The sequence below is a fragment of the Triturus cristatus genome, chromosome 11 (assembly GCF_964204655.1).
Source record: "Triturus cristatus chromosome 11, aTriCri1.1, whole genome shotgun sequence".
In the NCBI taxonomy this organism is placed as follows: Eukaryota; Metazoa; Chordata; class Amphibia; order Caudata; family Salamandridae; genus Triturus; species Triturus cristatus.
Genome location: NC_140594.1, coordinates 732,976,914 through 732,989,204, shown reverse-complemented (window position 1 = coordinate 732,989,204; position 12,291 = coordinate 732,976,914). Strand labels below are relative to the sequence as shown.

The 12,291-nt window shown below is 39.8% G+C and overlaps 1 protein-coding gene across 5 annotated transcripts in view; it reads right to left on the bottom strand.

Moving 5' to 3' along the window:
* Positions 1 to 12,291, bottom strand: part of RHBDD1 (rhomboid domain containing 1) — a 411,942-nt gene that overhangs the window by 250,892 nt on the left and 148,759 nt on the right. For all 5 annotated transcript variants that reach the window (XM_085634376.1, XM_085634377.1, XM_085634379.1 and 2 more), the window contains one exon: positions 4,223 to 4,355. In XM_085634376.1, the coding sequence (XP_085490502.1) occupies positions 4,223 to 4,355 (133 nt within the window). The remainder of the gene's footprint in view (positions 1 to 4,222; positions 4,356 to 12,291) is intronic.

The following is a 12,291-nucleotide window of genomic DNA, read 5'->3' as shown; positions in this document are numbered from 1 at the left end:
CACCAATGCAGCTTCAAAAGGTTAATTCATCCCCTTGACTGCATAGAGAAACCTGGTGCATCACTCAATGCCTTTCGACTCCGACACCCGTCTACGAAACCAACACATCTGCATCATTGTATGGAGAAGATGGACGCATCCTCAACTTGCGGGACCTGCATTGACGTATCTCAAGACGTATCTCGCTGTTGCGACCCGGAAAGATACTTGGCTTACTGGGGCCTGTGTGCGTCCTGTAGCCGGCCTGTGCTCCATCGAGGCTGGCTCGAACTATTCCTTTGCCTTGGTCCAGTTTGACTAGATAACCCTTTTTTAACGCTAATTGCTTCTAAGTGCTACACTGCATTTATTCTTTTAAAATTCAATATCTCAACTTTTACATATTGGATTTTTCTAATGTTGCTCTTGTTTTGTTTGTGATATAATAATCTATTTTTCTTAACCTGTGTGGAGTATTTTTGTGGTGTATTCATTGTGTTTCTGTGTGTGTGTTGCAAAAATAATGTACACATTGCCTCTTTAGATAAGCCTGTGCCAAGCTACCAGAGGGTTAGAACAGACAATCTTTTAGTGTGTACTTAGCTTACCCAGACTAGAGAGGCGATTCCTGTCTGGCCTTGGTACATACCTCAGTCAATCAGGAATTCCAGTTCTAACAGGGTGTCACACACCATTCCAGGGGATACTGAGGATTCTGACCTGAGCGACAGTGAAGGTGAAGGGCTTGTACTCAGGAGATCAAAAAGAGCTAGAGTACCCTCTCGAAGGTACACGTCCCCTTAATGGACATACTTTGCTGCAAATGACCAAGAGGGAGAGTTCTGGGATTTTGAGGATAACAGTGCAATTACAACTGAGCCTCCTTGAACTGACTGCTGGGGCTGATCTTCAATTTATTGGCATGATCTCTCATTGAATTTGGATTGTAAATTGATCAGAGACATTTAAATAGGCTTTGCTGAAAGAATTAAGGAGATCACCTAGGCCCAAGACTGCTGAAGGAGCGTAAAGGTGTCATTTAGAAGAACACAGAGTACGGCTAAGGAAGACTCATGAAAACTTTGTAAATAGTTTAATTGCACATCGTTTGAACTTTTGTTTTGCCATTTCCACAGGTGGAAACAATCAGAGAAGACTCTGCTGCAGATATTTTCTACTCAACAGTCTGATTTGAGAAAAGTAATGGAAACTAATAACCATAGTAGACGTAGGTACATAATAGCAGGTGTGTTAATAGCTGTAGTTGCAATAATAATTATGTTGCTTGTAGAGTTATATTTGCCCTCGTCCTCGAGTTCAGCTGAGACTAGATCTAAAACCCCCCATAGCACAATGAGTCCTACTAACAATAGTTAACCTTCCCAGGATTTTAAGGATATTGTGCATCAAATGCTTATTTTAAATTACTTTATGAATATGTTGACGCCATGGATGTAAGGGACTGCTATGTCTGGACGCAGTTACCTGCATCAGATGCAGAGGGAATTACCTATCACCCAATTCCCCTTACATATGGTGTTAGGTGTAGATTATGATAAGGCATTTGATGAAGGTCCTTTGTTTAAGCATCTGAACAGACACTATCATGCTAAGATATTGGAGACAGTTCATAGTATCTTTAGGCCAACAAGTGATTTGGCCACTGCTTATGCTCATACACACAATTTGACTTGGTCTTTGTCTGAGGCTGAAAAGAAAGTTTCGGATCAGACAGAAGACAGGAATAGAGCCATAAATGAAAGGCAGAATGCAGTTTGGGATGAGAGATATAAAGGAATGTGCAATAAATTAGAAGAGTAAACACCTAGAACTGGGAGGTACGCCTGCGTTATATAAGCATAAGAAAGTTATGTGTGCATAGCAATAAATCGGAGCTTAAAACTAAATTCATGGGTAAGAGTAGTGTGATCATACTTTTACATATGTAGACATTTTCCTTCTTTTCCTGGGAGGAAGAGATCCTGTTATTCCTGGAGTTTATTTTCTTTGGGGGGAACATGCATATTTAAAATTGCCTGAGGGATGGTATGGTACATGTTATTTCGGTATAGTTTTCCCAAAGATTTATCATGTTAAACATTTTGATGATAATGTGTGGGAAACGAAACCCAGAACTAAACAAGGTGCCAGTGGGGCAGAAATTGTGGGAGACATTTTTGGCACAATGATTCCACCTATAGGCGTAATCTTGAATGACCTCAAGATTAGAAAGTTGTCCACCATAGTAGATAAATTGTCTTAAGTACAGCAGGTGCCCTATTGGTCGTAGATACTGAAATGGAAGCTATGAGAGCCATAGTTTTACAAAATCACATTGCTTTAGACATACTCCTCGCAAAAGAGGGTGGAGTCTGCAGGATGTTAAAGGTTCAGCAATGCTGTACTTACAGCCCTAACAAGAGTACAGATTTGAAGAAATATATCAAGAACATTACTGATTTGAAGAAAGATTTGAAGAAGTTAGAGGCTACAGGTGCTTGGGAAGCAAATGGAAATGGATTTGCTGCAGTAGGCAGAGGATTTGGAAATCTAGGAAGTGGAATATTGGATTCCAATTTGAAACCCCTTGTGATAATTGCTCTATGTGAAATATCTCTGGTTGAGATCTTTAAGCGGCATAAGAATGTACAAGCAAAGAGGAGGGGGTGAAAAGAAAGAGTGGATGTAGAATTAGAGGAGAGTCAGTGTAGATACTATGATGACATGAAACATCTGGAGGAGTCCAGAAGAACATTTATGAAACCCATGAGGTTAACTGGTCTATCTGATAAGATAGATATCTTGATTTTGATGGTTAGATTCGCCATCAGAGGAGGGATTGGAGCTGCGCAACATAAGTTCCACCCTTACATGTCACAATAGTGCAATATATACGTACACTTAGCACCAAATACTCTGTGTGTCTTAACTTTATCAATGTGAACTGAAGCATTTAGATGTATACTGAAGTGCATTCACTGTAGAAACTAGAGATTCATACGCGTGTATACTAAAGGTTAGCCTATACAGTGGGATTTACAGTTCTCAGTTACATTTACACTTATGTTCCAAGTTACACTGCATTTATTTGGAAGTACACTGCATATGTAGCCATGAACTCATTTATTCACCTTTTGTATTTATGCTTGTTGCATTTATTCGGAAGTTATATGTGCACATATAATCATGTATTCAAAATGCACATTGAAATGCTTGACTGAACTTAACTTGGCCAGGCCTTCATTTTGGAATGCATTTTGCTTGTTTTGAATGTTGTCTCCTCTGCATATGCATTCTCAATGTTTTATAGCTAGAGAAAAGAGTATTGTTGTATTAGTGATAGTGAAGCTCGGGAGAGAACATTTTGGCAGAGGTGTGAAGAGCTAAGCAGCTGAAGAAGCCTCTTATTCATCGTGTATCAGGAACAAAGGGACATTCAAGGTAACTGTAGCTATCCTAGTTCCTTGGGCTGGGAAAGTCTGATATTGCCATCGTACAATGTGGAATTTAACACAATTGGTTCCTAGAGATGGTGGAGAGAGGTATGCTAAGGTTTCCAGTTTTAATTAGTGTTCACAATGTAAAAAGTTAGAGCAGATCCCCTGTGACTTTGAGAGGTACAGACCTCTCGGCTTCCTCTTATTCTGACAAATGTGTAGCTATAAGATAGACACCTATTTTCAATTTAGAAGACTTCTACAGTATTCAATATGCTGACACCTTTCTGCATTCCTAAATTCCCAGCTTACCTTTTCTTATGACTTTTTTGTAGTTTAGATTCAAGGCTTAGGTTAAATTACTTTAGAATCTATTCATTTAGGAAGGAGGACCAGAGTTTTTTGTAAGGAACACCAATTTCTATTTCTCAGTATCTATTTTGCTGTGACAGTGTTCATTGCATATCTTATGATATTGTGCCTTGACCTATTAAAGCTTGCCATTAGTGATTTTGCATTTCTATAACATAGTTTTTATTTGCATACAGATTATATTGATTAATAATTTGTAATAAACCCACTTAATTTTAGCCACTGATTTCTGGTCCATATTGTGTGGGCAAGGGGGCAACATGAATTTTAAATAGTTTTACTGAATGTTGACCCCCTTTTGCCTCTCAGTCTACCAAAAGGATTAATCAGATGAAAATGTTAACCGTTTCCCAATGTGTCAACACATCTCTTGCACAATACCCCTAGTATACCTTAATATAAACAGAAAATGTGCGATTAAAATTAACACTTACCCAGGAGAAAGCATGTGGATTAACACCAGCTCCACCCAGCAGGCATATCTGTTAGGAATTGCTAATCCCATTAAATATGAGTTCCCACCTGGATGATAATGAGTTGTAAGAACTTTCAAAGCAAATAAAACACCTGCAAAGTTAGAACAAGTAGATTAAAAATGGGACCATAACAAAACAGTTACACTACTGAGTATTCTCATCTTCCTTTCTATGTTATTTATCAATATAATTTCTGATTAGGTTAATTGGTCTACTTCTGGATCTGTGTGAAACTTGCAGTTCAGAGATTACATTTTTGCAGGGCACACTCAGTGTTTTCTCTTTCTGAGGTTGCTAAGAACCACTGTGTTGAGTAAAAATAACACTTTTTAGGTAAATAAATATATATATGTTTTCATGAATCCATTACTCAAAACTCTTCGGTGTCGACAGGTATCAGAAACAGCAACGTGGGTTAGAATGTTTTAAAGATTTTGTTGTTGATTCAACAGTGCATCACACATAGTCAGTCAGTCAAGGTACTTTTATTTCGATAAATAAATATCATAAAAAGACATAGGAACAATACAATACAATTTCATACATCATTATTTCATAAGACAAACTCAATTATTAAAAATGTTTAAAAAGAGGTCAGTCAAATAAAACAATCTATTTACTTCACTTACATATTACATTTGTATACATCAAACCCCAGTAAAGGCAATTCCCAAAAGCAGTATTAATAGTTTAGCCATTATAAATCCATATTTGTCTGATTAATGGACAACTTTCTTTTCTTGATCCTAACAGCCCCCACCAGGAAGCTAGCTACATGATACATAATCCTGGGGGTCTGTAAAAGCTGTAAAAACAGGATTGCAGGCTTAACCTGAATAAACCCTGCCTCCTTTAGGATAGGGATCAGATATTTCTTCCTTGGAGCTGTGTAATAATCACAAAACATCAAAAAGTGTGTGGTGTCCTGAATCGAAAAATTATCACATTTACATGGGCTGGCATTTTCTGGGGTACACCACATTGGGAAATGTCCAAGAGTTAGGTGGATCATATTAAACCTAAAACGGGTTAAAAGGAAACGATGAAAAGGTTGGTTTACGGTGGTTAAATATGATTCGGGGCCTGTGTGAGTACTCAAAATGATGCTAAGCCGGACCGAGGGTTTCTCAAGTTCAACTCGTTCCCTTTCTGAGCTTAGCAGCTCGCCCATCATCCCCTTAATAAATCCAATATCTTTGGCGGTTATCAATTCTGGAGAAGAAAAAAGTTCTAGTCTCCCTAACTTGACAAAACAGTTTTTAATGTAGGATAGCCACGGTATATTTTTTGCTCTATCCAACTGCAAACAGTCTTTTAAAATAATGTGATTAAGGGGAATTTCTTGATTCAGCCAGGTCTTTAACCATGCCAAAACAGGGGCTACTCTAATCATATCTGCGATGTATCCTACTCCCAGTTCTGTATGGACAATATATGTGGAAGAAGACTGCGGGACGGCAAGTACAGATCTAAGGAATTTATTTTCAGTGATTTGTATACTTTGTGTGTTGCAGTTACCCCATATCGCACTTCCATATGTGGCAACCGCTAGACATTTTGCCTTATACATTTTTAGTAGCGATGCTATTGGCCTAGCTCCTAGTTTTTTTGCTAAATCCCTGAAGGGCTGAAGATGATCTAGCTAGGGCGATGTTTCTATTTTTTATCTGTGGACCCCAAGTGCCTCTCTCATCAAATGTGATCCCCAGATAAGGAAAAGTGGCTACTCTGCACAGCTCTTGCTTCCCACATGTAAATGTCTTTGAGAGCTTACTATTTTTCCTCTTGCCCATTATCATAATTTGAGATTTTTTAACATTAATCTTTAGGTCCAATGAACCCATAAAGTTCTCAAATGCGTCCAATAATCTTTGCAGACCGACCCCAGTACGTGAAAGCAGGACAGCATCATCAGCGTATAGGAGAACTGGAATACCAAGTTCTCCTACACGTGGGATATCAAGAGTTGCATCTTTAAGGAAAGATTCCAGAGCGTTTATATAAAAATACATCCCTGCCTAACTCCCCTTTCTGACTTAAAGTGACTCGTGCAACGCCCCTCTGAGGTTACTCTAATCGAGGCTATTAGATCAGTATGTAAGTCTACTAAAAGATTAACAAGGGCCCTATCCAGACCAATGTCAAGCAAGATTTCCCATAGTTTAGAACGATTTACAAGGTCGAAAGCTGACGAGAGGTCCATGAACCCCAAATACAAGAGTCCCTCTTTGGCCCTTGTATATTTTTCAATTAATAAATGCAAATTAAGCCCTTGATCTATTATGCTTCTTTTTGGTCTAAAACCATACTGAACATTTGACAGGACCCCTTTCACTATAAGCCAATCATTCAGTTTTGTTAAAATGACCCGGCCCAATATTTTCACCGAGGTATCAATCAGTGAAATAGGTCTGTAACAGGATGGGTCTTGCCTATTACCCTTTTTAAAGACCGGAATAATAATAGATTTTTTCCAGGAGTCTGGAATTTTTGCATTAGGGAGAGCATTAAAAACATTACATAGAATTTTAGACCAAAATTTCGGCGCACTTTTAAAAACATCCCCTGGAACCCCGTCAGGGCCCGGAGCTTTGTTTTTCAAGGTTAGGTCTATCGCCCTTTCCACATCTGCTACATCAAGCGAAACAGCAATGTCAACAGTGGAGAGTTCCCCTGCATCAACTTCCGAAATGCCATCATCGGCGGCAGCACTAATGGATTCTGAATATATCTGACTAAAGTGTTTGATCCATTCCTCGTCTGGGATATTAGCCTCCAAGGGGCTGTTGGATTCATCCAAAAAAAGTGGCTGGTTTATTATTTTCCAGAATAAGCTACTATTTTTTAGCGTTTCTGGTTCAAGAAGTTGGGCCAGCGCATTGTCCTTCAGAACCCTCTTTCTCTCTAGGATAGTTTTTTTGTACACAGTCCTTGCACTGACTATCTCTGCACGAATTTTAGGGGTCGCTTTCAGTGCTTTTAATAGGACTCCATGCGCTTTTGAACATTCCTTGTCAAACCATCTTTTTCCCATCAGAGGCTTCTGTCTAGATTTATTCTGAAGACCATGGTTCACTTCCTTACAGATATTTTCAAATGCCATTAAGACATCTTTTGGTTGTGTGCTATTCTCTAAACATATTGTTACTTCCTCCTCTACTTTGGACAAAACATCTCCATGCAGCCTACACTTTTAATAGAGTTTCTAGTCCATCCCGAATCGATTATATCCTAATCGATCGCAGGCTGTGGCGCCATGCGGTGGACTTGGTCATAGCTTCAACCATTGATAGCGACCACAATCCACTTTGCTTAACGCTAAAGAATCTGTGGCCACCAGACCAAGCAATTTCCGATCCTTGTCCCCTATCATCCACCAAAGATATTATTCCATCAAATTGCAAAAGGTACCTGAAATGGCCCAAAATCGCCTTAGATGAACAAAAAATTCATTCTATAAAAGACATACTGTCATCTAAAACCGCTGAACTCAGGGAAGCTTATGAGGAATCTGACCAGTGTTCAAGGGCTACATCTATTCATGTTGCCACCACCGAGCTGATTGGAGCACTTTTTATATCCACTTCTACGATTAGAACCAATAAATATAAGTCACCTGGCTCTTGGTTTAACTCTGAGTGCAGGTCAAGTAAGAAGGAGCTTATATCCGCTATTAAAATTAAGGATTGTTCCCTTATTAAATATGCTAGGTCTGCCTATAGGAAGGCTGTCATCAAAGCAAAGTCTGCTTGGGAGGAATCTCACTGGCAGGCTTTAAAAACTGCTAGCTTAGCCAGGGATGGAGTCACTTTTTGGAACCTGTGCAGATACTCAATAGGCTCTGACCCTGATGTAATTTCCAACCACATCACAAACCATGAATGGTTTGCTCACTTTTCGAGCCTCTATTCGGGCACAGATAATGAAACCTTGAGTACATTCTCTCAAATTGCTCCAACAGATCCCATCCTGACCAACTATTACCTGTTCACAGAGGTAGAAGTTGTGACCGCCATCAATAGATTAGTTCCAGCTAAAGCTCCAGGTCCTGACGGCCTGCCTGGTGATTTGTTCCGCTCCGATCCTAAATCGTGGGCTGTTTATTTTACCATCTTACTTAATGCCATCCTTAAGGGCTCACCCATCCCTGAATCATGGAAAGGAGCGGAAGTAGTTCCAATATATAAGAAGGGCTCCAGGGAGGATCCTGCCAACTACCGACCAATAAGTCTTATCGACGTTGGTCAGAAAGTCGTTGGCAGGGTTCTGCTGGAACGTATATTATCATGGGCTACTGAGCATAGTGTTCTCTCACACTTTCAGGCTGGGTTCAGACCAAGGACGAGCACGATCGACCAGGTCTTTAGGCTGCTCCTGCTACACTGGAAGGTTGTTTCGATTGGTAGGGGCAGCCTCCATTTGGCCTTCATAGATCTGAGATCTGCTTTTGACCTGGTCCCCCGTGCCCGTCTTTGGTCTGTCCTCCAGGAAATGGGTTTGCCGCCCCCTCTTCTCGACCTTTTGGTCCGTCTACACGAGGGTAACTTTGCAAGGGTTCGGTGGGGAACTCAGGCACAGAAAACTGATAAGATCCCAGTTAAAAGAGGCGTCCGCCAGGGCTGTGTATTGGCGCCCACCCTCTTCTCCTTGTTTGTGAATGGAGTGGTGAAATTCTTACAAGACGTTCCAGCTGACGCCCCCGCCCTGGCGGGCGAAAAAGTTCCCACCCTTCTTTTTGCGGACGACACCCTCTTGATTTCGAAGACATCAAAAGGCCTACAGAAGCTCTTGGATAGGTTTCATTTGTTCTGTTCATTGAGAGGTTTAGCTATTAACACATCAAAAACCAAGCTCCTCTCCTTCAAAACACATAAATCACCCAGCGTATCTATTATGTCTGACGGAACGCCCCTAGAATATGTCAAATTATTTGACTATCTAGGAATTAGAGTTTCCGACACCTTGAGCTGGAGACCCCATATTACCAAGATGCTACTAAATTTTAAACGAGCCACGGGAGTGATTGCCAAAGAACATCGATCCTCTAGGAGTAAGCCAATCGCTCCCGCATTAGAGATCTATCAGGCCAAAGCAGTTGGTACAGCCCTATACGGTGCCGAACTATGGGGTTTTGACAACCTTGAAGATATCACCTTGTCCGAGAACAAATTTATGAGAGATCTACTCTCAATGCCTAGGGGAACCCCTCTGAAACCGCTCTTTAGTGATCTGGGTAGGCGTTCCATCAAAGATATTGCTAGGTTGCGTCCTTTGTTATTTTGGGCTCGGCTTTGGCGCACTCCGGAGCTAGAAAAATATTCTGAGGGCCTGAGAGAAATTATGAACACTCCAGGCTCCCATAAAATAAGCTGGCTTCGCAACATCAAAAAATCCCTAAAGAAACTAGATCTAAATGATGCCTGGGAACATGGTGTCCCCGTGAGTAAGGTGGACCTTAAAAGAGCATATTGGGCCAGGATTGATAATGAGGACCTTAGTAACCCTAATGTTGGCAGGCTGACTGAAGCTTTCTACATCCACAAGCAGTCCATCTGCTTTGAACCTTATCTCGAGTTTGTACAAAAACCAAGGGATAGACCTTTGTATCTCCAGTTCAGACTAGAGATTCTTCCAACCCGAGAGTTCACTAGCAAATGGAAGCCTCCCCACCAGACATCCGATACTTGTCCGATTTGTGTGGAGAAGGTCGAAAGCATTGCCCATATTATGTTTGAATGCCCAGCGTACAGTAATCCAAGAAGGAAATGGCTAGGCCCTGCCTGTCGCCTCCTGGGCACTACAAACTATCGTGTTGCTTTGCGCATTCTACAATCTGATACAAGACTGATGTTAGTTTGTGCCGTGGCCACATTTTTGGGCTGGTCTTGGATCATCAGAAGTAAATTGACTAGCTCTAGTAGATGATTCCTGTTTATAGCACTTTTTATCCCCTTTTTTAACCTTTTTAATCGATTTTAACACTTTTATGAATTTATATAACTAGTCATGAAGCTACCAAGGTGGAGAGTATTCTCATAAATATTGTGACTTCTTGTAAATATTGCTCCCTTGATGAATTGTCTGTTTGTTTTTTATATGTTTGTATGTACATGCTTTTATGATAATTCTTTTATCGAAATAAAGCTTTTTGACTTGACTTGACAAAACATCTTGTAGAAAGATTTCCGGGACTATTTTTGTCCATTTCAACCGACGATTCTGATCTTTTGCCTTAAGATTTACACCCCCTCTAACTTTTACTTTATTTAGGGAAATTAGGTCTGTTTGCATCACTGCAAGTACAACGGGATTATGATCACTAAAAGCTGATACCTCTGTATAATAATTTAATACGTAATTCAACAAAAAAGAAGACACAAAAATATAATCTATAATAGTGCCCGTGTCTTTTGCCTTAAAAGTAGGGGCTCTATTTTTCCCCTCCCCGCAACCTGACTCATATAGGTTCCATCTAGCCAAAAAGGTTTCAAGATACTCCCCACGCCTGGTATGTTCCAGATGGGCGGGTGAGGAGAGGGGGGGGCCTTCATCCTCTTGACTAATACAAGGGAGGGTACATGGGTGTATATTAAAGTCCCCTAGTACTATTAATTCAAAGGTATTTACATTAGCACTGTAGACTGACAACATTTTTTCCAGTACTTCCAAGTTTTGACTGGTGCACTCATTTGCGTGTGAATTATAAAAATTAACAAAAAGAATCTTGGCCTTATCTTGAGTTAAAAGTTCGACAATCAGACAATTTTCTGAACCCGACATACACTGGGTTAATGTCCCTTTAATGTCCAGTTTAAATAAGCTTAACAGGCCCCCCTTGGACCTCCCTGCCACACTGCTAGTTGCTGGATTGAAAAAATGGCAATAGCCATCCAAAGAGAAACTATTCGTATTGTCCCAAGTTTCTTGTAGGGCAATAATATCAAAATATTTTAATAATGTTAGCCATTCAACAATCCCACTTTTATTCTTTATACCGGCGATGTTCCATGTAGCAATTTTAAGGGACGATACTGGTAACTGGGTGAGCTTCACCGGTGCATCAGGCCGTCAATCATTTTCCTCAAGTGATGATAAGACAGAAAAACGATTATGAAGAGATAAAGTATTGTCCAACTGTCTATAAGGTAACTGATGACACTGTAGGTCCCCACTGATTTGATAGGAAGGTCTATTCACATTTAAAACACAACCAACTGGCCCCCTTCCATGGCCAGGGTACCTTTGCATCACACATAGGGTTAGTCAACTAGTTTTGGCGCTTGCCTTCCACAGGGCCATAGAGTCCTGCTGTCTAGATTTTCCTTTTTCAAGTGCCAGGGACCACATCCATCATTCATTTTTACATCTGTTAAAAACAACTAGAACACACATTGTTATATCTCTATTTTTGTCGAGTAATGTATGCCATGTTTACATTGATATTTAGTGTAAAGTACATTAATTTACAATATATTACTTGACTTAATCTTCACAGACTGTAGAAAGTTAGCAATGGCAACCAAATATTACTTATTTATTGTTTAAATTATCTCATCTCTGTCTCAAATTCAAATCACAGTAAAGTACTGTTGATGACAAAGAAATTCCAATACAATGCAGCTGTACATGTTTTCATTCATGTTTAGGAACTTGCAGTAAAGTGCTTCTCATGCAAGGAGAAATGAAGGGGGAAAGAGGAAAAAAAGGAAAAAAAGATGTAGGAAACAGGGACAGATGATAGTAAAAAAGTGCAGTCGGAATAATTCATAGATCTAATTTAAAAAAGCAGCATATTATAATCTAAAGTGAAGTTGTGCAAATTGTAAGCAATAAAGCAGCATAGAGTACACAGTGAGAGTATCCAAACAATAATTCATATGTCTAATATAAGCAACAATATGTCCTGATGTAAAGTGCTAATGCATTAGTAATATATCTAATGCAATTTTTAGACAACAACTCAGTGCACTATATTATAAAGTGCAAGTGCATAAGCAGCTTCTATATGTTACATTTTGCGATTTCTT